General features: G+C 42.3%; 1 protein-coding gene across 2 annotated transcripts in view; it reads right to left on the bottom strand.

Annotated features, from left to right (window-relative positions):
- Nucleotides 1-25,546, bottom strand: part of LOC125767310 (zinc finger protein 423 homolog) — an 86,758-nt gene that overhangs the window by 39,551 nt on the left and 21,661 nt on the right. For both annotated transcript variants that reach the window (XM_049433759.1, XM_049433758.1), the window contains exon 3: nucleotides 19,392-19,688. In XM_049433759.1, coding sequence (XP_049289716.1) covers nucleotides 19,392-19,688 — 297 coding nt within the window. The remainder of the gene's footprint in view (nucleotides 1-19,391; nucleotides 19,689-25,546) is intronic.

Here is a 25,546-nt window from a genome sequence, read left to right as displayed (position 1 = left end):
CACTGATGCATCCGATACTCCTGTATGGGGATAAGACTTGAACTGTACGATTAATAGTATTTGTGCGTAGAGCGTATAGAGTATGTAAAGCTGTGAGTATGTGAGGATATCCTGACTATGGCGAATACCAGAAAAATACGCTTGAGACGCATGATGAAGATCCCAGAAATGGCGTAAAAGAGCACAATGAGTTCTTGAGTTGAGAAAACGGATACTGTTATTCTCACGTATAGTGTTTCAGACATGATCTACCATAAGGAGGTCAAGAAAAAATAGGCAAACCTACTATTCTTGAGCTTTTCTCACCTGTTTCCAAATTTTCTTACGAATAGCCAATGTTATCATGGGTCGATCAAAATAGTTCAAAAGTTCGATACACGAGTGTTGGTGTGTTATGCAAAAAGTTCAAATTGTTAGAACAATTAATTTAAATAAAAAGTTATTAACATATTTTATCTTTTAATTACTAAAACATTCTAATTGAACATCTTGGAGAAAAAAGGAAATAAAATAAACATGTGTCAATCTTAGTTCAAAAATCCTAAAGCATCTGTCTTTACAGTCACGTAGAAACATGATTCGTTGCGCCTTCCGTCATGCTATACTTCGATTTTTTTTTTTGTTGGTTCCACCAATGTTGGAGGTCTTTGGTTTCTTGCTTCCCGTAGGACAGGTGTGACAGAACCAAGGATCATCATTCCTGCTGTGTGGTATGCTTTGGGGCGACTAGTAAACAGTAATAAACCACAACAACTTACACAGCACGCCACAAACCCACCTCGATCGTCAACGGCGACATCTTCTTCAACTGTTTCGCTTCCGAATCGAATGGAACAACCACAGCAACAAGCTCTCAGTCCACGGTCACGACCAAACGGCAACCGGCGACTGAGGTAGCGGCTTGTGGTGCGCGATTGAAAATGTTAAATTAAGCAGCTGGAAACGAACGCTGCAACGAATTGCACTACTGGGTTCAACGAATGATCGATTTGGTGATGGTGGTGATGGTGCGGTTGGAAATTGGATTGGATTCAAACGCATCGGAAACGCACGAAACGGAACGCTTAACCGAATCAAGCAAAAAAAGATGTTAGCGGCTACTTGAATCAGATCGCGCGGCTGTGGATCGCTGCGGTAGGAATGCGGGGTCTGGTGAAGATAATTTAGCCACGCGCACGTGCTCATGGATGTTTCAAGCGAGTGTGCCGCGCAAAACGCTAAGGGTTAGCCACCGGTAGTGTAGTGCAGGTTTTGCTCATTTCATGTCGCTTCGGTGTCGGTGGCCTTTGCGGCTCGTTCCCGTTTCTACGCGCGTCCTTTGAACTGTGGCGTACGCAAACACACGCAAACGTGTTGAGCTTTGGTACTGCGGGTGCGAAACAATTTACGGGCACATGTGCGCGGAATCTAATTCTAATCACGCATCGCTCGTAAGCACTTGTTTCAATTACAATCGTCGTTATAAGTCTTTAGTATTTCATCTATATCAGACTTACGATGTATTTTTTTGTTGCTATTTTACATTTCAAATTTTAACAAAAGAAACCTTTTTTCTGGCGCATTTTTTTAAGAGTAATATAAAACGAATTTATAAAAATGAAGCTAGTGATAGAATAACAAAATTGCATTTTATTCTGTTTTTCAACATATTTTTTTATTCTTTAAGAAACAAACCTTAAACAGACTCCTTGAAACTTTTATAATAAATTTAAAATTTAATAAATTTTCTTTTAATAAATATTAAAACGGCCTATCATTTGTTAAAATAAATGAACAACAAAATATCAAAAAGAAATTATTTTATCAAATATTTTTCTCATTTGGTATTTAACAATCAAATATTAAACACCCTGCACTCCTTCCCGGTGCATATCAAAGCATTGTATTACATTGGTGCAACCGGCAAAAGCACCATAAGCATTTTCACCACCACCAACAGTCTCTAATTCAGGGTCCCCACGTCAATATAAATTCTCTATGCAAACGACAAACGAAAGGCAGAATCTAAAACGACACACTGCACTTGCATAAAGACAAGCGTCATAATCAATGTGCGGCATCACGGCTGTGCACGGTTTGGCCTTGCGACGGTAACACACACGCGGCTCAGCATCAAATACCTGACTTGGGTCTTGAAACTGGCACCATCTTTGTTGATGATCTTTGTGTTGTTTTAGTGCAGACAGGCGCACTTTAGATTATGGTTATGGTTGCACTTTGAATGCAGTTTCTGTTTGCGATGGTGCTATTGCGGGAACCCATGGTGTGGTGATGAGCGTAATAATAACCACCGTTGGTAGTACATTCGTTAAAAAAAATGAGAAGACATTCTCTTGGGGTGATCAAATTATGGTATGTTTTATGGTAAAAATTAATTATTTATTTCCTCTATAATATCGTAATACTTTCACTGTTTCACCATTCTAAAGGTATATCAACAGTAACTACATCACCATCTCACTCCCTTCCAATCAGACTAATGTATGTTGGCATTTACTATAAAACATACTATAAAACAACATGGATGTCATGAACTCCCGAGTAAGACAAAACGTTTTATTGCATTACCATGGGTCCCGAAACAATAATCTCCGCGCGTTATGAATGCATTCGACGACGCTTAACCAAATTACGCAACAACAAAAAAAGAAAAATATTCCCTCCCAGTGCTGGGATACCCGGAATTCTATGTGTCTTGTGCAATGATCCATCTCACCGTTAAATTACCACTTCACTCAGTGCGCGAATGGTTAAGAGCGAAACGGGGGAATGAATAAAATCTGAACCATATAAATCAACACAAAAAACACGTCAAACGTCAAGTACGCGCTTCGCATCAAAGGTACGCCTAACCAGATGAGAGCAAAGCGTAACAAGAGCGTTAAGGGTGGTTGATGATGGAACCGACCATCAAGCGCCCGAATGCAACCGGTGGCAAGGCTCACAGTGTCGCCCAGTTCTGTGGATAAATTCCAACAAATCATCACTCATAAATAAAATCCTTTCCCAAGCGTAGTGTGGGTTAATCCGTCCTGTTGGATGAAGATGTAACCAGCTTTACCACGAACCTTATGCCACCAACGGCCAACAGGGTGATGTGTTGGGTTGCTGGGATCAAACCAGCTTGGATGACCAGGCAAGGAGGGCGCAAGAGAGGTGACTGGCGGGCGGGGGTTAGGAGAGAGGAGAAGATATAAAACACAACGATAGAAGTGATGCAACATTAACCGGAGAAGGAGAGTTCCGTTCAGGTCGTTTCGGTTGCCACCATGTTGCTGTTGTGCAGATTTGTTCAGAGAAAAGAACTTAAGCGACCGACAAAAGACGAACGCGAACTTCATGGTGAGCCCATGCTTTACTTTCCCTCTGTAGCATGTGTCGTTAATATTAAATTTTTTAACAGAAAAATATATATTTCTGTCTAATATAAATGACATTAAATAGTAATAAAAAAATATTGAATTAATTTATCTAACTATTTTACATATATCATATATGTAAAATTAATATTTTTATCAATTTTATGTTAACCAAGTTTATATAATTTTTGTATAATTTTTTGTATTTTTTTTATCTTAAAGTAGCTCTTTCAACTCCAAATCTCCAAATGTGAATGTTACACAAAAACGTTATCAAACAATTACCATCATGGTGAACACGGTCCGACCATCATCAAGATCTTCGCAATGCCGCTACACGCCACCATGAAAAGAACGAGAATGATTTCATAATCTTTTACGAGAATTTTCCCTCCCTGTTTTCCATGGTAACATAAAACAATTTTCAACACCTTTCCGGTGTGGTTGACATCGACTGCCCGCCAGTGTCCACCGGTCCAGCTGACCTGCTCTAATGGTGTACGAGGGAAACAAGGGGCCGAAACCCATTACCGATGTTCGGTCCATGTTCTTTGCGCGGGGACACATTGCGTATCCCCTGCCTGAGTCCTGACGCACGGCGACACGGAAACCAAAGTGAGCCATCAAAAATGTCAAGACAACGAGCAAAAGTAAACCAAAAACAAAAAAAAGCCTAACAAAATTAATCCCATCTCGTACCGCGTTCGGTCGCGTTACGATCATGGGTGGAAGGAGCACAACAATGGGGTTGGAGTCCGTTTTATGGTTCCATAAAACAAGCAACAATCGTAGCACCATGTGTTCGCTTAGAGTTCCTCCTTCGTCTCTCCACACTTTTTTCATCCTCTTTGCACCGGGGGAACGTGTGTGTGGGGGATGGCAAACATTTACCACACGATTACGAGGAAATTATGCGCGCACGTTTATTCACCATAAAACGTATTAAAACAATTGCAAAGGTTTTTTGGTGGTCGTATGGTGACGGTTGATTGGGAGGTTTGTCCTGCCATTCCGGAAGAAGAAAGTGTCCGATTTTATCAATCTTGCCACACGTAGAGAACTTTTGTTTTAAAGAATTTAAATTCTTAACTTCATCTATTGATGTAAATGTTCTTTTTCGAAGATCTCAAGTTTTACAAAAGCAACATTAAGGACCTCTTTAAATTGAGGTCACCAAACAACAACCATGTTATAGGGTACAGGAGTGGACTCTACGCATAACGTTGTACCTTTGAATATAATTTTGATGTTTGGTCATGATCATCATCGCCCTTTATCATTATATTAGCTTCACAAAGTACACACCACACACAAGTTGTAATTCATATTTTATGATGTTTCACTGTACATCAGCTCAACTCACCTAACAACAGCTTGACCTTGCCTCATGGTCCATTACATATCCCCAATCTTCATCCCCCATCATGACACAGGTCGACAACGAAAACGACACCAGGCAGAGAGATACCAAGGAGAGTGTCATAAAACCCACCAAACACTACTAGGAACAGTAATAGTTGGCCAAGAACTAGCGCACCGTCCACACGTTCAGCGTCAAGCCGGGGTGGGATGGTTTTATGACTTTATTCAATAAAATCACACTTCACGGAGTGGGAGAGTTCTCGGGTTAGAAGTTAAACCGTGGTGAATTCAGTAGCTACCGGTGTAGCTGGAATGCTTCTTAGGACGTAAACTGTAAATTATTAAGAAAAGTGTAGAAAATAATGTTTACATAAAATGATTTTTTGAAGCAAAAAAGAGAAAAGCTCCTGTAAAGTAATTTTACTAATAAGTACGTTTACCGAAAATAAAGTTTTAATTTAATTCTTTCTGTTTTATTTGTGGTTATTTCTCACTACTCTCATTCGAAAAAAAAAAACATAATATGAAGGCAAAAAAACTCGCGAGAAATAAAAAAACGCAATAATAAAGAAATAAAGGGCGCAATGTAGGCGCCAAATTCCAAGATTAAATTGCTCACAGCATGTCTGCCTGGGTCAGTAGCCAGACACCATACATTGTAAAAAAGCATGCTCCTAACCCTGTACTTTTAATGATTCTTTCTCAGAATGGTACGTGCTGAAATCAGTTCTCTTTTCTGGTACATTTCAAGCGCAAAAAAAGAAACACCAATGACACTTTATGCGTAGTTATTTGTCAGCGTGAATCATATATTTTTCGCGTAAAGTTTTTTAAAGCTAAGCTTAGCTTAACTCTGATTTTTTTTTGCAAATTTGCAAGCAAAATAATCACTCTTTAACTGTACATTAAATCCGGTATTGTTACAATGAGAACTCATCAGCTACAATTAGTTCCTGCTTAACTCATCTCAACGTCTAAGAATGGAATTTGTTTCACATTCTTGCTTGTTACGGCCCATAGCACACACTCACCCAAAACACTCGGCACATGTGTGTACGATACTGGGCTGTCCAAATAATGGGCCATTGCAAATTGGTCGGCAAACTTGAAACGATTATTCCGGTGCGGTTCGTTTTATGTGAATATTCCGGTATCCACTACCAATTCCAGATTCCAGAAGATAGACAATCTGTTTCAAGTAAGACATGCCGACGGTTCGCCCAACGTTCGACGGGAGGGAAACATTCGCTTGCAACACAAATCAATTAGATGCACCGTTTTCCGAAAGGTGAGTGGGTTAGGAAAATGTAGCCGAATTGATGAAATTCGGAAGAGAGAGAGAGAAAAACTGTACCAAAATATACTGAGCCAAAAACAACGTTTGGCACATCGGGTACGGATCATCATGATGATAGTCTTTAGAGAAAGAGCTTCCAAAGTGTCCCAAAATGCATAAAACCAATCATGTACAATAAATATGAAAAGTGTTTCCACTGTAATTGTCAAACAGTGATTTTAATTAAAACTCAGAATACGTCACAATGGTATGATTTTATTGACAAAAAAAAGTTTGCACATATAAAACAAAACATTAACTCAATGCATAAACATCTATGCAATCTATCCAAGAACAGTCCTTCAATTGGGTTGGTCGGCAATCCCCTGAGATGTGTTAGTTAAGGTGCAAAAAGGGAAGGCAAGAAGCATCGAAAAATAATTCGTTTGACACGAATGGTTGTCTCTCTTTGAAAATGCATCGACTAAAGGTGGGCCGAAAAGTTACGAAGGTTTACTTCATGTAAGGAATGTAAACCTTTGGGGCACGAATTTCACGAATCCGGATTAGCTGAGTTCAGAGCTGAGCTCCGGATTTAATAGTTTGAAGGTATATATAATTTTCCATTTTTTTATTCTGATTGGATATTTTTAGTACAAATTAAAACATTCGAGTAATAATGAAACTACAACTAGCTAGAACTAAGAATATCCGGGCTTTTCTTCTATTTTGCTACTGATCATATATGGCTACGAGGTAAAATCCATATAAACTAATTTTGTAGTCTATAATGACTGTTAGTTGAGGAACACAAATTTCAAGTCAACGAAATAAAGCAGTTAATTTGAAACAAGTTGTATCATTCAGAAGGATTTGTTTTGTACTACTAGAAATTTTTAATGTGTTGTTATATGAAACAACCGTTCGGGAAAACAATCTTGAAAAAATTACCTAAAAATATCTTTTAGAATTAAAAAAACAAGTTTTTCAGTGAATCTAAAGCAAATTATCTCTTCAAAAATGTATAAAAATATGTTTAAATTTCTAGAATATGAGAAACATGAGTACAAATGTTTTTAACTAAATGTAAAATCTTTTGACATTTATCAAGAAAATGCTCGAAAGTAATTACACAATATTCAGAGGAAAAAACAAAAAACCAGAAACAACATAATAAAGATTATCAGGATCGCAAGAGAAGAACAGAGACATACAATTATATTCTCCGCTTTACCCAAACAACTTTACATCCAACCTAGTTGGGGGAAAATTTGACTACAAATCCAACCACTCCTTAACACCTTGCGTTTAATCTTCCATTGCTGCACGCTTGACCGAAGCGGAAAGTTTGAACCCAACATGTTCGGGCCCCAAAAGGAGCCTAAAAGTCAATTCCTATCCTGATTCTAGGTGACCCTTAACCCCATCTAGGCCTCAAACATTTCACCGAAACCGTATGGATTATTTTGTTTCAAACCCCCGTTCCGGTACACCCAACTCTAGGGATCGGTCAAAATCTGAAACAAAATCCGCCCACAATACCCACCACTCCAGCATGACCAGCTTGGGTTTGGATATGACCCCAACTCGAAGGTTGTTAATAAAAGTTTGCCATAATTTTTGCGGCTTTCCAACACAAACTCTCGCCTCTGGAACACTGGATGTGTGTTGTGGCCGCACACGTACGTACTTTGCCACCATGCTCTCACCGGTAGGTTCTGTACCTTTGCCCCCGTCCCTATCCAACAACCATGGGCTCCCATTTTCGGAACAGCACCCAGTGGACGCTGCAGCACACATACAGGCTCCAATCCGATTCAACAGCCGGTACGCCTCCGGTACCCACAAACCGCGCAATTGCACAACGCCCGTCCGGTACACCCAGATCTGCTGGCGGAGGCTTCTTGCTGAATGTTTCTATTGGGAATATATTCATAAATATATTACTACAACTTGTCCTCTTCAATCTCCACCACTGGTGACTGTTAGCATCCCTTTGCCTCCGCCATAAAAGTCCCCTTTTTCTGGGGTAGAAGAAGGGGCGAAGGGAGAGAGGGAGCCCAAAATCCAGCAAAAACAACAAAAAAGAACAACCCCAACATAAACAGTGCTGGGTAGTGGAGTAGTCGAGACATAACGTACACATGACACATCAAAAGTACATTTCCTCCCAGTGCAATGGTTTAATTTTCACCTAAAGCAAAACCCTTCAGCACACACGGACACGGTCGGTTTCGTATTAGAAAAACGAAATTGGGAGTTCTAGAATTTGGGTGATGATGTGAACGACACAACACGCCGCAGAAACGTGTGACACGTGCGATAATGCCATTCACTCAAAGCAAAAAATAATTGCATAGATCTTCTAAGTTTTGCAAATAATGAGAGAGAGAGTTTTGGAAATATTAAATCCAAAGAATACATTTAATTTCTATTCATTTTTTGTAATTTAATGTAATTATGGATCGTGGGGCGAATATATGTCCACACGCATCCATCATACGGTTGTGATCATCTTACATCGAGCTACAGCATAAAGGTGTAAAACTTAAGAAAGATGTAGATTTCCATTCCACTCTAACGGCTTTCTAGTTGTTTACACGGCCACGACCAACATACCATCCGTTCTGGAGTAGAGTCATAAATATCGGAAAGCTTGGAAACTGGTGTTGGAAACTGGTGCTGGATGCTGACCTGGTGGAAGTGCCACACGCGCGGCTGGTTATGGTGGTGGTACCACTAGCGGCAAAAACCTGAACGACTCTCCTTTGATGGCAAAGTGTGGCGCTCCGCAGTAGCGTGAGAGCCGTGGGTAGGAATGGCTTTTATGTGTGTCCCTTTGCAAGCCGGCTGAGGGTAAAACGAGTGCGGCGATCACCAGTGTAAGCGAGACACATGGCTGTGAATGAATGGCGAAGAAAAGTCATTTCAATTTCTATGTATCCTTTTGGGGTACTTTTGGAGCCCTGATGGGACACAGAGGAACAATTCAATTACTCCCCCGAGAATGTCGGAACCGGGGGGCGGTATAAAAACCCCGAGTACACCGCCGGAACGGTAGTGGTGGTGGTGGTGGTGATTTGGCGCGACCATAGACCGAAGATGGAAGATGCGGGAGCTGGAGGACGATTGCCACGGTTCCACTAGGCCCTGGAGAGCACCGGGAAAGTTCATACGGGTGCCGGAGAAGATTATAAGAATATCGATTGTGGGATGTTATCTGCGTCTTGCGAGGTATGTGGCCGGTGCCGGGACGTGTGTTTTATTGCCCTTTTCTATTGCGAACGAAACAACAATAATAGACAATCGCATGAATAGAGTAATGTGTACGAACAGAGAAACAATGGACGGAACAAAAGCAAAACCCGAAAGAAAGTCTAAGGGTGCTTGTAAATGGCACCCAACAGATACCCAAAAAGCAAGGACGTGATGTTAAGGTTGCGTGCATTAGAGAAACAACCGATGAAGACATACGCCGCATATATAAAGAGCAAATGTGTCCCCTATGTGTTAGTCTGACGTTTTTGTTAAACAAGTTTATTCTGGCGTAGAAATAAAGAGAAGAAAATCGCTGAAGATTGACAAGAAAATATATTTATTGGAGAACGAAAAGATGGATATGCAAGAAATTATTCTTGAAATATTTTATCCCAATGATCCTTTTGAATTGAAGATTTGCAAATATAATTCAAATTGTACGAATTTGAAGAATGTGGTATAAAATCTAATGACACAAGACAGGTCGTGTCAAATCTAACCTGTAACTCCGCTAAATAAGGTATATCATAAGGGATTTTCACAATGTAGTAAAATAATCAATCAAAACGATTCTGCTGTTGGTAATAGTGATTGGACAACTATAACAAGTGAGTTTTAACTTAGATTTTTTGGCAACACAACCTCAAGAAATCTTCCATTGATTTTATTCACCCATAACAGGCATTTTGATGGCATTTGATACTCGCTTCTGCCCTTGAGGACCCAGACTAACATGAGTTACCTATTGCTAAACATTCCAGTTTTCAGTGTAAGAAGACGGTTTAGTTAAGATTTGAACCCAGACCACAAGTTTGATCAGCAATCCAAATTCCATACAGATTGTATGGAAGTATTCACTATTCAACTTGAGGTATAAAAAATCATGAAAATCCTCAAATTTTGGGGATAAGACCACCTAAGGTTATACTGCTGAAAAGAGGAAATAGGAAAGGACCTGATCATACCTGCCACATGAAGAATTATTGGACTTAGTTATTATGAGACATATGTTTTTATCAAGTAGCTCAAGAAGATGTCATTGCCCGAGGCTATTGGATCTCACCTTTGCGAAAGCCAATAAATAACCCCAAAATATTCTTCAAGCTAAATAATAAAACCATTATCCACCATGAACGTAGGTTTCATCTTACCACTTTATTCTCGATCGACTTAACACCCCATTTTTTGGAATGTTTTCACTATTTGGTACCAAAAAACACAACCGCCACAAAACAAACCGCCTCATTTTTAAGGGCGATTTAATACATCTTCACAATCTTTAATATGAACACCACAATTTGAACCTTTTCTTCAATGCTTAACGCTCAGCATGAGTTTTTGGGCTTTGTTCCCCTTTTTGCAAGGTGTTGCATTGGCCCTTAGGTGGTGCAATAATATAGGAAACAACAACCTTAATACACGTCACCAGCCGCGAGTACAATGCATCGTTAAAGAAACGTATTTTCCCTAACGGACACACGTCCGGGCGTGTCCTTAGGATAAAGCCGAATCCAACTTCGTGTTATGTTTTTATTCCTCCCGTTGATGTGTTGTAATGTGAGCCTCTATTTGCGTAATTGCTACGAGATTTATCTTCGATTACGGTGCGCGGTAAAACGGCGGTGAAAAGTGCGTTTTCCGTTCCAGCATGAAGCATACAAGCTTTAATCGTTTCCGCAAATGTGTGGAATGAACGAAGAGATGAAAAACGAAACAATGATATACGGCACAGATTCAAACGTGAATGAAGTCTCCACGGGAGATGGGTTCGTTCGCGCATTCCCCCGGCGTGAGACATAATCATTGAGTGAATGAATCCCGGTACGGAAACACCATAAATGTAATGTGATAGTTTTTCAAAGAGAGATCCCACAGCAGAACACATGTGTCTGACCTGTTTCTGCAGTTATTCATTTCTGCTTCCTTAACGTCTTGGGATACGACGGTCTGCTTCTGTTCGGTATCAATTGCTCAGAAACACCATCAGAATGTAGAAGTGGTATGCGAAATTGGGCGAACCAAAGGATCTTTTTCGCCTCTTTGCTGAATGAAAACCATTCCCAAAATTCCAGTAGTGTGAAATTTGATATTGAAATTGTTCATTACCACACGCTTCTGCTTGCGCTTCGTCGTGACAGGTTCGCTTAAGACGATTGGAATTTATTGTCCAACAATGTGAGGTGATTTGTAGCTGCTATGGTTATCGAAAATTATTCAAATTCTTCCCGTTAGCGTTAGCGTTAGTAGCCAGAAAGCATCCCGGAACCAGACAAACCTAGGGATGAAGATATCTTTGGACTAATTACCCTCTAACTAAAACCACAGCCTATATAATTCCATATCCTGGGTTCTACACTTTCTACTAGCCCACTTTACTACAAAGACGCGGGTTGACGTGTCAACTGTGCCAAAAAACTCGGCAAAGTATTTCCTGCAAAGATGCTAACGACCAGCCAAAAACCTCTTTCTTTGAAACGAAAGGTACCGGTGTTTGGTCGTATCCTTCCAAGGTGATAATGCATGCAAAACCCGAACTCCGAATTGGGACTACTAGACTGTACTCAGTTGCCAAGTACTGATCGTCATTGCTTTACCGACCACAAGCCTAGGCATTTGGATGGACAGCCACAGCATGGTACATCTTACATCGTGAACTCTATTCTACACGTAGAATTTCCTTACAACAAGCGCGCTCTCTCTCTCTTTCTCTCTCATTTTCGCACAATTTAACTCTCTCTCCACAAGTTCCAGTTTTTGCCATGTGTGTTGACTCTCCTTGCTCTTTCGTTTCCATCCCGTACGCATATGTGTTTTCTAGAGCCGAAAAAGCCGAAGAAGTACGTTCAGTTACATCAAGAAATTATTTCCCCCCAGGGACTTCTTGCCCCCCGTCGTACGTATGGATCCCGAATGGGGTACGAGTTAGACAGTAGCTGGTGCCGTAGCTACCTAGACCAAACGGTTTGAAGCAGCAGACGAGCACATCGGCAGGTTTTTGTGGGCCAAAGTAAAACCTTTCGGAGCGGTGGAATGATGAGTGGTAACCAACGCAAGGCTAGTAAACTCACGAAGGCAATAGTCGTATACTGACATTAGGCATTGAAAGTCCTGCCAGTGGAGAGGCCCCAGTTGGGCTTCAAAGATGGAAAAGTCTTCCAAGAGTTTAGACCAGATCCCAATACGCTAGCCACCTTTACCTGGTTTACTTTACCGAGAAATTCTAGTGGATAAACCACGTAGCAGAGCAAGTTTAGCTAAGCTAAGGAAATTATTGACAACAATTTCAAATCCTGTACTAACAGTGTACTAAAACTCCAGTATCTTTAGTACAAAGCTGTGATACTAACTTTGGCGCTTTATTGATTGCAAATTCATGCAGAGATTTACATACGATTGACACAGAAAATATGCTTTCTGTTGCGAAAACTTCGACACACCGAAGTTCGGTGTAAATTTTTTATCACAAAAACCCACCGTACTCGATTGGGCGCATCTGATGGGACACATAAATAATCATACCATCCGCTACTACATGCACAACACTTATTAATGTCCTTACAGCATCTCCCATACCTGTGCGGCGGGATTTCATTTCCGTTTGCTGGCGTGGTGTCGATCACCGTACGCCTCGGTACCCTAGACCGGGCTCAATATCTCCCCAGGGTACCTTTGCCTTCGTACTCCGGTACCGGTTATCGATCCGGTAACCGAAATGCCGGGGACTAGGGACACCTTCTTGCAAACCTAATCCACCGTACCGGCACACGGCCACATCTCACACTTCACAGTTATCATTTTTATTACCCAATTGATCACCGACCATAATCTACCAGAAGGCAACCAGCTGGGAGCTGGGAGGAATGAGGATGGAGAGGGGAAGAGAATCGGCTCCAATGTGCGTCCCACTTTTTACCCATTCTTGTACAACCCTTGTAATCGTCTCACTCGCTACAACAGTTGGTGCGGACAAAAGGATCTCCATCGTATTTGTGGCACACGCTCCCAACTCATCCATCCAATCCATCCATGGTGATGGGCTCCGGGAAGCCAAACCAAACTTCTCGGGACATCCAACATCCGTTCTGGGCACCAAGTGCTTGGATGCCTCCTTACCCATCCACCCACAGTAGCGAAAAGGGTACCGCAGTGAGCAATAAAGATAAATAAATGAAAATATTGGTAAAAGTGTGAAATGAAGCGTTGTCTTTTTTTCCAAGCAGAAGAACGATGGACAACGAACTGCCAAGCTACGGGGACATGATGTGTGTGTGTGTGAATGTATAACAACCTTCATACGAAGTGGGTCTCCTACTAGTTTTTGAACAGTTTTCCCATTTGCTTGTACGATACCTCATCTACAGCATCAAAAGCAACAAACGGCAGCAGCAGGTGAAGAACTTTGACGTGATTGTCTTTCCGGCCCCCGAAATGGGCCAACGAGAAGGCCGGAGGGCAGGAAAACAGCAGCGAGGGGAGAAAATTGTTTCACCATCGCCAAACAGCTCGCACCGAAACCGAAAAAGCACATCCCAAATGTCCAGCCCAGTTCCAAAACATGACCCAAGTGACGAAAAGTGTACAAAAATACGTATTAATAATTTATCGTCAACCTCGCTCGTTGCGTTTGCCTTTTGTGATAGTTTACCGTCGGAGCACCTCGCTCAACGGCGGGCAGTACGAGTGTTTGACAGCTGGAACTCTGGTTTAGTGTACCTGCCAGTACGGATGAATGGCAAATTTTCCGCTACATCTTTATCGTGTGCGACTGAAATGGATATGTTGAAAGCAAAAAAAAAGGAATCTACAGCTAAAGTTTGATCAATGACAGCTTTGCACAGTGATTGAGTGACATTCACTGCTCTAAGATTGTTTTCCATGCACCCTTTACCTTTTATCTATCTGGTGTAGGATGGTCGTGAACTCCAGCGGGAAATTTAAAAAAAACACACACACCCTCAAATGGGTACAGAGGTAATGTAAAACAATATTTTTGTCAGTAGTGAAATTATCATGATTTTATTCGTAACACTTTCCAAGTGTTATCACGATGCAACCAAAACGACCATCATTAAGAATTCAATTTAAACCTTAGATTTCCTTGGCAACGTCCAAACGTGCGCCTAATGGAGATATGGAATGTAAACGAAGTCCTCCTATCAAGGGACAGATTTCAAGCTGAATTCAAGACTTTCACCACCAAAGTCACCAAAAATGTGGACGTACAAAAAACGAAAGCTCTCACGATTATTGCTCTTTTGGGGGGCAAGAATGCCAAAGCAAAGCGTGAACTAAGAATAGTTTTCGACCATACTGAGTGTAGGAATGATTTTAGTACAATGGAAAAAAATATATATTTTCCACATAATACAACAAACAAACAAAACTAAACGTGTGTGTGTGTTTGTAATCCTTTTTTTCTGGACGGTTTATTTAATCTCACACAGCCATCGGCTCTTTTTTCGGTTGTTGCTGCCCGGTTTCTTGGCGTAATGTCACCGTTCCATCCTAATGCTTCGATATTCCCCTGAAGGTAGGCAAAACCATTGCGACAGCATCATCCTTTCGATGAAGCAATAATGCGCCCGTTTACACGTGTGCGTTTTGTTGTCCGCACACGGAATGAACCATCCGCGTTGTAATGTAATCTGCTTTCTCTTCCCTTTTCTTTCCCACCGCCCCGTCCTCCCTCAGTTCTCCACGGTTGCGTACCACGTCAATCTCTTTCGTGTGCCTTTTCTCCTTATCTTCCTTACACATGCTATTGCTTCTCCATCAACGATTACCTCGTCGTACGTCGCAGTGCAGCAGCCTCATCTCGCACAGCAAAACCGGCTGCCATTCGGGTTTTGTGGATCGGCGTACTGGGTGTCTTTCCGAGCGGCCACGACACTCTTGGGTGCCTTTTCACCTGAAGCATGGGAGTGATTTCAATATTACCCGCCCATACCATCCCGTCCCAACCCGGTCCCTACCCACCCAGGGCTGGGCTTATTGTTGTCGGCTACGGTGCGCCACCGGCAAAACAATTCTTTGGCCTCGTCGCTGTACCACAATACATTCCCTTTTCCTCAACGATTCACACACACACACACACTTGGAAAACCTCATTCGTGAAACCCTCCCTAGAAAATAATTTATTTCCGAAGGCCCTCGCCAAATAATGGCCGCAGCTTGCGTACTTCCGAGACTTCCGAGCAGCATTCCGAGCGACGTTGATCGGAGAAGTTGGCTGATTCTCAGCAATGTTCTAGAGTCATTTTTATTTTTGGGAAGATTTTCTGTTTTCCTCATCTCCATGGTGTGGTCAATCCTGATAGTAATGTGCTTTATTACACTTTCACACATTTCTCATTTCTTCCTTTGCTTTGCGCCTAAATGGCTGCAAACAATATACAACTGACTGTTTTCTAGTCGATTGATAAACAAGATTCTCGTTTATGAGTTCTCCGTACCGTACCACTGAATGAAATACACCTTTCATTTTGAATGATTTAATAATTACAACAAACAACACCAGTTCCTCCAACAAATACATAAACAATCTCTACAAAACCTGCATTTCAACACTGCCTCTGATTAAGCAAATAATCACGCTTACCTAACAGAAGCCAAATGCACTCCAAACAGACGAAACGGTACGGAAAATAAAAGCACCATATTTCAGCTCCATTGTCATTTCAGGTTAGCTTCGAGGCCACTTGCTGCCGCCCTACCGAATTTGTTTCCATCCATGTTCGCGATGGATACGCGACCTTCGTGTACGTTTGGGTACCACTCTTTCGGACGCGGCGCAATCGTTTGGGGAAATGTGTTAAAATAAATTATCCTCCGGCATGGGGTCGTTAAATTAAAATTATATTATCACTGAGAGTAGCGTTCGTCGAAGGCTGAAATCAGGCCGGGACGTGAAAAAGGATGCGACCGCCAACTGATGGCAGGTTCTGCTCGCCACTGCGGTTGCGGTTAACGCAATTTACGGACACCGGGGTAAGTAGAACCGATGCAGTGCAGGGGACAGTATATAAAAAAAACACGCACAGCTTTGAAACGACCAGCAGGACTATCAATCGTCGATTTTAAGCTGATGTTCTGGGACTGTTCACTGCTCTTTTTCAGTTTGTTTGTTTACTGTTGGAACGTATCTTGTTTCTCATTGTTCCTTTTTCCATTTTTTACACCCTCATGATATGGCTGTCATTTAGGATCTGTTGCTTTTGGTCTTGCCTGGCCAGCAACAAATCAAGTGTTCACTGTTGGGTCCATGGTTCGAATTGAACACCCTAAACTCAATCATCTACTTTATCGGTTTTACTGGTTCAGTTGCTTTTTTTTATTCTGGTCACCTTCCTCTGTTGCTCCCTGTTGCATTCATCCACCCACAACCATTTGCCCTAAAAGGACAGAGATATCAAGTGCCAAATCGAACGCTCAACAGCAGTTGGGTGAAATGAAGTGTCAACTCGATCCTTCCCGTACTAAAACATCGTCAGTCAGCCCACCCTACAGGTTAGTACCAGCCAACAAAAAACCCCGATCCTAACGACCGGACCGAGGCAAAGAAAGCTGAAAGAACCGACCTTGAATAATTGATGTCACTTTCACCCATTCCGGATCGGTTGGTACGTGTTTGTGCTCGTCGAACGAACAGCACGGTCCTTTTCCCGCACGCCGAAACACTTTCACTCGTTTCGACCGCAATCACGTTGCGCCTAAATGTAGGCAACACCGCACGACTGGTAGTAGGTAACGCGCCGTAGTTGTGTCGCCTATTGTATCGCCCATCGTACCCATACCACTAGCGGCCTAATGTAGACAAACGGAGACGAATCATCGTTCCCGTACCCATTCGCATTCCGTTTCCAACGCTTGATCTCTATTGCACCGTGCCAAACGGAGCGCAAATAAAGTTAACGAGCGAAGGATTTCCGGTTCCGTGTTTAGCGTTGCCGTTTCGGAAGTTTCGTTATTGCTCTTTCACCTCGACTCGAAAGGTGAGATTGTTTGCTCTTTTTTTTCTTCTGTCGTATGTTTGCCATGTTCTTTACCACAATCCTTCGCAAACCAGCGCGCGGACGGAAATGTGCGTGATTGTTTTTGGTGTTTATTGTCAGCTAAATGGGGCCCCCTTTTAAATTATACACAACTTCATTGATTCTTCACTTTCACCTGATGTTTTTTTGCCAAGGGAAACATCTTCGTTGCACCCACACTTGTGACTTTTCCAAACGGCGTGAAAGTTTTATCAAGCATCCTCGAACCATCCTCCCGGTGGATGGGTGAACTATTTCGAACTCATTTAACAGTCGTAGGCCGGTTAGTTCGGGTACCGAAAACCGAAACACCGTGTACCAAACGGGCATCAACCCATCACGAGTTGCCACATTCACATTCAATCGTTTTTGGATAATTTATTATCTTCACATTTCTCCCCAGAGAAAATCACCGGTTGTGGCATTACCCCAAACCCGACGGAGACGGAAATTGTCCGCTAAAGTAGTGAAAATAATCTACAAATCCCGTCGACAGCACATTGGAGGACGGTTGCATTGAAAATAGAAGCACTAAAAGACACGTGAAGGTACGCTAAGAAAAGAACAGCGGTCGGTGTAGGTTAATATTTGATGAACAAATTTGGAATTGCCATTAAATTACTGGATGCGAGGTATGTCACTTGAATTCCACAGACAGCTAAAAGGACAAAGATTATATGACTTTGGTGTGTGACTAAAATGGTTACAGTAAAACAACTTAAAAAGTTAAAACAAAGTGATGAAAAGTTTTCTTCGTGAAATTTTTCAACCAATACATACAATCCATCACCTTGGGGAATAGTTCCTTTTATATCATAAAGGCGATAAGAATTATGGTTCAGTATTATAAACATGGGAGACAAGACAAATGAGACATAAATCAGAAGCTCTGAAAAACACTTTTTAACCAAGGGAAGATAACAGTGATTTTTCGTGCTTCTTCATCTTCTTCTAGTTCCATCCTAGTTCATCCACCCCCTCCCATCTAATGTGGGGGTTATCATTCAACGTACGAGTCAGTGTCTTAAGACTGGTAAGAAATTAGCTCACAATTATACCCTGTACTACCCATCACATCCACTGCTAAGGGACAGGACAGAAACATTCTTAAGACATGTGATACCACACAAGACGCCCGAACGATTTAGATAAAATTTGCATAACTCACCGGTCGGTACTGGTCGTAAATCACACTCTCAAGAATGGATAGAATGGATGGATGGGTCAAAAAAGTGGTACCGACTCGTATTTGGTAAGATTCGTTGCTCTTTCGCTGGAAAGATTTGTACGGGCGGTTTGAGCTTTTGAAAGAACTGCTGCTCCACAAACAAACAAACTGGGCCGAAATAGAAACAACGGGCTTAATTATTCATCAATGTCCCTTCTGTCAGCCCTCTTTTCGTCCCTTTCCCTTCCTCCCTTCTTTGGATGGGAAGATCCAAATGGGATCTTTGGAGGGTTCCTACACCGGTAGCTATAGGTTACGGCTTATCCCCTTAACGCACACACATCCCTTACGTTTAGGTTTTACAAAATTGGACAGCACGGGTTGTGTAGAAGGCATCGTGGCAATCATGAGCATAGTTGCTGTTGGAAGGCGGGGTAGATTCATCATCCGTCTCATCATCATCATCGTACTTATAACGAAATGGAAGTCCATCACCTCCAGCACCTCGCAGGCCACGCTGCACGACAAAGAGGTGAAGCGTATTTCCACGAGGATAAGGGTGATTTTAGAAGCACAAAGAATGGTGACTTCTTTTACACTACTCAATGAAGATATCTATGGCAAAAAGGTGCGTTCAGAAACCGTGCCGGCATTTGTAAATGGATCCGATACGTGGCGAAACAGCAGTGAACGTTCTGTTGGTGTACTTAAACGATATCTTGAGAACTAATTCCGTTTGCAAGATTTATTTGCGTCAGGGAAAATGTCTACTTGCTTTATCCGCGGTGTCTTTTGTGGGAAGTTCCTTTTCCGACGTTTTTCTAAATATTAGTGTTCTGCTTAACCATCCCATTCTTATATGAATTTAAACATCACATTATAATATTTAAAACATAGTTTGTAATCAGTAAAAAAGGAATAATTTATAAACTACTTACCTGAGCAAAAGCTGTCCGATGTGAACTCATCATCCTCAACATCCTGACCATCGCCGTCAAGACGCACATGATCACCTTCCTCGTCATCGTCATCTTCAATCAGCTCGTCGTCTATTTCGTCCTCATCATCGTCTTCCACATCATCGTCATTATCATCATCAGGTTCATCATCGATTTCCTCATGATCGTTATCATGTTTATCTTCCACACCATCCATTTCCTGCGGTCGCTCCACAGAATCACTGGACTGTACCGATGCATTATCAAAGGTTAATTTGTTCTGAACTGATTCAACAGCTGTAAAGTAGAGTAATTAAAATCTCTTAGTAATAAATACAGAATTGTTTTGGGTATAAAATGTTTTCCGATGGAAATTGAATTGACCTACACGAAATGGTGCTCTTATAAAGGGGTTAGGGTTTGAAATGTTATTGAAGGTTGATTAATGACATTTGGTATTTAACTGTTTGATACTAAACTCCTTCAATGTGAATACCTCTCATTCATTGAGTTTTTCAGTACAAAATAATATAGTCCCACTTCTCACATAAACCTTTAAAACGTGAACTCTGTCCGAAGCCAACGAAAACCTTTGAGTTGATGAAGGATTTGTTAAAGCACGATGGAAAAGTTCTGTATCTTGCAACGACTCAGACTCGGCAGGCAGTATGACGAAAAAGGCTTTAAAAGCTTGAAGTCTCTTTAGGCCGTCCTCATGAAACCAAGCAGAAATTGAATGGCCTTGAACTATGAAACTGGTGACCCAAGACAAGAAGTATCAAACGTGAATTACCTGATATTATCCGAACATAGTAAATAACAGTTAATAAATTTGAAAATGCAATTAATATACTCAAGTTTTAGTAATATGACCTGGTCATCACTGCCACTACCAAGTCACTGTTAATAATAACGAAACTAAAACACCCGTAAAAAACATTAGTTTCGACAAGATTTCGACATTAAATTCTTCAAACTAGTAATACAAATCCGTGGCGATGCTTCGTATGAGTTGCATCAATCGCAATAATCGAGCATGGTAAAATCCATTACCTGTACGAACGACTGACCTGACAACAATCAATGCACGGGGAAAAAAAAGCTTCATCCTGTGAAACCTGCCACTTCGATTAGGAAGCTCGTGAAAAGCCAGAGTGCCAATTCCCTGGACAATTCCTTGTTTCTTCAACTCTACCATTGGACAGAGGTGCCATCCCGTTGGGAGCTGTGAAGCTTCCACTGCCTTTCACACTTATCCACCGGAATCGGCATGCGGTGATGCTTACTGCCGACAGCTAGCGACCGGAGGCGGCCAGCGTGGAGGCAGTAGACGAGCAAGCACACTCGCAATTATATTCAAAAAGTGAAACCCCATGGGAAATTTATCTTCAGTCGCTATCCGTCTCCATTTTTCTTATCGATTTTGTGTTCATTTTTGTATTATTATTTTTTTCCTCTTTTTGGATGTTTCTATCTGGATAGGTTGGGTAGGTGGTAATGATGATTGTGAAGTGGGTCGCTTTTGCAAAAATAAACACCACCAACACATTGGTCGACATTGACGATCTGAAATACGCAGATGTATATTGCTTGCAGCTGATCAGAGCATCGGAACCATCAAGAGGACCAAACGTTCGTATGTTGTTCGGAGAACAAGTGGAAAGGAACCAAATGAAATGAAATCTTCTCTAGCCTGTATGACCCGAAGGGGTAACCAGGTGACTAGGAAATGACAAGGTTCAACTAGGAACAGGGCTCAACATCGCCAAGATACGCCCGTGAAGGAATAGGAACGCTCTCCCATGGGTATAAGCCACAGAAGCGAGTACTAAGCTCTACACACCTGTACATAGTGACTCGTTATGACCCAGAAGTTGACAGTACGGTGGTGCAGCTGAAGACTCCTTGTGACGTTAGTTGTGCGGTACCTCTTCCCTACATTCATCGCACACCTGAGTATGAGTTTATTTTTTCCGTTTGAGTCACCTGATACGTACATGGCATTCCATCCCATCACAAACACCCAAATATGCACCCGTTTTCTATCCCCACGCGGGTATTCCCGGTGTGCTGACCTCGTGACTTTAGAGTGAAATGTCTTCTGCAAAGATGTGAATATAAGGTTTTTTTCACCGCTGCCTGTGCGATATACAGCACCAAGGAGAAGAAAAAAACCGTCCAGACCACCGGGCGGGGTTTAAGATCACCGAAAACTAGAGAAGTGTGTATGCGGCCCTGTTCAATGGTTCGATTTGACTTTCGTACTCTCAGCGGTGTCGTATAATGCGACGGAAAACTGCCAACTGCCGTTTGGAAGAGATGTGTTTCGCGCGCTTTTTGCGAGCAAAGCACAGACGCCTGGGCAAAAGGCTTATACACGACATGCCAAGAAAAGCCAACGGCTCGGACGTCTCTCCCTGAACAACCGTTCCGGTTGCTGGGCTGGGGTATGTACGACTCCTCGACCTGCTCTAGATACCGAAGTGTCTAAAGGGGACCACATTTTTGAACCATCCTCTTGTCACTGAGACATTGCTGAAATACATAAAAAAACGCATGACTGTGAACCAAGCATGAGGAAGGAGCAAAAAAAAAACACACGTACAGCAACACCACACAAACATGAGTATTTGCTTACCATTTCTTCGGCATCTCCTGGGGCTTTCAGTATCGTCACGCAAGGACATACCGACAACGGGCGGAAATATGTGCCGGAACACGGGAGGAACTCCAAAAAAAAAAAGAATGAGAGACCATCAAGAGCGGCTGCCATGAGTGCCCAGGTTTTAGTGACAACTGGTTTTGGGCAGAGGATTAGGTTTTTTTGCTTGGGGACCAACAGATGGCGTCCGATGGGAGGTACGCGTTCCCGTTTGCTCCGTTTGCGTTCGGTAAGCGCGTGCTGCTTTATAGCACGATGGCGATGGCCATCGGGGATGGTGAAACGAGTCACAAAACCGGACCGAAACGGCATCCGCTTCTGGAACCGTACCGACCGGCCTGGGAGATATATCGTGAAAGTTCGGAGTTGTGTTTCGGATTTTCAAGCATAAGAAATGGCCACTGGGGAGCACCTCCGAAGTTGAAGGGACTTGAAGGCGAATGACTACGACTGTTGGTACTGAATGTGTGTATGTGTGTGTGTGTGCTATTGGTATCCTTAGACACACTCACACACACAACACGTTGAGGGGTTCTATTCTTCCGCAAACTGTCAAATGGACAGAGCTGCAAGTAGTCTGTGAAGCTTTCTCCCTTATTCTCTTGCTTTGGTTCACACACATTCATATCTACCACTGGTACTGGTACTACACTTCAGGGTGCTCTGGGACCTCCTCTAAGCTTTGAATTGGTGGGGCGCTACCCATACTCCTCCCTCCCCGTCTTTCAAACCACTGGCACTGGTACTGCCCTTTCGCAACACCGGCAACGTCCTGCCAGTTGTCGAAGAAGTTGGGGACATTCCCGGGAGAATGCGCATCCATAAAATGAACGAAATGTCGGAACGGAATTACGATCGAAACGACGGTAGAGTACCATCGGAGTAACCCAGAGATGGCCCCGGTTCCCCCTGGGGAGCCAAAGAAAAAAAAAACCCCCGTAGCACTAAGGAGAACAATGGCATCGTGGCAGAACTCGATGGTATAGTGTCCTGGTGCTGGATTTATAAAAGTGCAAGCAGGTGGTGTCGGACGAATGGTGAAGGTGAACAACTCTCTAGAGATTCGCTTATGGCTGGTGAGCCAACACCAACACGGTAACCACCGAAAAGGAGGGTAGAGTGTTTGGAGAATCATTGGCAAGGAGGTGCAAACGCTAGCGCAGAAACTAACATGGCACCAAACCCGGTTCGGTTCCCTGTAGCGTGCAAAGATAACGAGATGAACCATTGGGTCGTTGCCGTTTGGGTGTCGGATTGCTGCTACTGTACTGCTTTGCCATTGTTTTTGGGAATCTGTGGAAGATTTTGCGTTGTTGCTAGCTTTATTTATTCATTTACTCTTTATTTTTACTTCTCCATGAACTGGTCAACTCTTCCAGGTATGCCATGTCTAAAACTTGCTTGTGAATATTTTTTTCTTCTGAATTTCCTATTCGATGAAAAGTGATGGAACTGGGTCAAATTGATTATTTCCCTGATACGGATCATGATGTAGCAATAGAAATAAATGAAAAACAATCCGAATTCGCCAAGGGAATGTAACACAGGTGAATTCAATTTTACTATTTTACATCGGAGCATCAGAATCTTTTATACGCCACGTATGATCTTCGAATGACGGAGGAGTTCTACATAAAATAAAATATTACAAAAAAATAACTTTATCATTCTAGAATTCTGCATCAAAGTATCGGGCCAAGGGAAAAGATGTAGATTTTATTGTTCTGTGGGGTAGTTTAGCTGAAACAAATCTCGTTTCATTGCACCACAAACAGCAACGGCACAGAACGAAGTGGAAAATTGCAGATAAATGCAACCAACGCTATTATTGCACATTTTCATTCAGCAAGAAGAGATGCAGCTACCTTTTCTTTTAAGACAATCTACACCAAAAAACCAAGCCACCACTATTCGGTGAAATTCGGACGGAACAATCCGCAAGCTAAACCGGCAGCTTGGACAAGGTAGACACCGAAAGACACCGCGCGTCGATTGCTCGGTCGAAAAATCTGCTCAAAATCGCAATGAATAAAAAATGACGCTTTCCCGATTTCCCGAGTGCTGAGAAAATTTGCTCCTCGTTAAGAGACCGGTTACCGGAACGTGGTTACTGGTGTTGGTGAAAAAAGGGAGATTTTTTTCCCTTCACCTGATTACGTTGTTGCGTTTTGGAGCACTACCTTGCCACAAATGGAAAGCAACGGGTGAAATCGGATTGCACAGCACCCTACGTATCGTCTTCGATATACCAGAATGGTGTGGCTTCTTGTGCGGCTATAATAAGAATATCTGATTTCCTTATTTCCGTACGAAAAATGGGGTGCACCGGAATGGGCAAACCTTCCAAGTCTTTCCCGCACTCCTCAACGGACAACGAGACCATTTCCGTGTGTTTCTTTTCTTCCGGTTAGCTCTGTTGAGTCGAAAAGAAAAAGGTACTCTCGAAGAACAATTTGAAGAGCCCATGGTTGTTTTTACGGTTGGCTTTTGGGGAACCATTCATATTTGGAAGCGAAGGTGCATGCAAAACCCAACGGTTGGTCGATGGTTCCATGCAAATGTGACGATCAATTTCGATGCGATCTAGCCAAATCATGTTAGAAAATCAAGACATTCGAAAATACGAGGAATCAAAAAAGCTTTCCAACCAACCGTCTGGCTAGTGCAAATTCAAAAGATGCATCCAAGTTGTTTTGTTCCCTCGCTCCACAGCATGACTTAATATTGTACCCAGGTCCATTTCTTCGAGCCAGAATCTCATATCCCGGAGACGATAGCAAATTGGTTTTCCCCACTTTCCTTTTTTGATTCATAACGCAATGTCCAACGCACCAAAAATATAAGAGACCATTGCAAGAAAAAAACAAACTCCCCTTTAAACGAAGAATGGCAAAGTGCGGAGCATCCGCAGTAGACGTACCCCCAAAAGGCCTAGTACAGCCCAGGCCAGACACGGTTCCAATTGCCGAGCGTTCCTTGAACGGCGCAGAAAAGTTCTTCGGCCTTTGGTGCAATTCTTTAATCTCAGATACATGCAATCGATCGCCATCTCCTCCACCTACAGCTGCACGAATTATTTCAGGAATCACTTCTTTTTCCATTACCCAACAAAATCTTGAACTCTCCGATAGGCTATTCTCCAGACAGTTTCCGTTTCCAATCGAAAAGTGTGTGTATGTCGGGGATGAGAGCAGTTGAATTGAAGGATCGTACGAATGGTTGCAAAAGGGTACCGCGCCCTTCTGATGGGATGAATGGGCATCGAGGTGGAGACTAACGTCTCGATTATAGTTCTTAATTCTTAGCATCGTTTAGCTGAAAATTTAATTACTCAAACTTGGAGCTGTTTTAAGGATTGGTTGAGGTGCGGAACCAGCCAACCCCAGTGGACTGCTTATGGAGTTGGAAAAACTTTGGGACTTTTGTGGACCATCTTCTGACTGTTCACTGAGCCGGCCTCATCTTATTTCAATTGTGGAAAATATGTTTTTTT

This window comes from Anopheles funestus, chromosome 3RL (assembly GCF_943734845.2).
Source record: "Anopheles funestus chromosome 3RL, idAnoFuneDA-416_04, whole genome shotgun sequence".
Classification (NCBI taxonomy): Eukaryota; Metazoa; Arthropoda; class Insecta; order Diptera; family Culicidae; genus Anopheles; species Anopheles funestus.
Note: the sequence above shows the minus strand (reverse complement) of the source record. Positions and strands in the feature narration are given on the sequence as shown.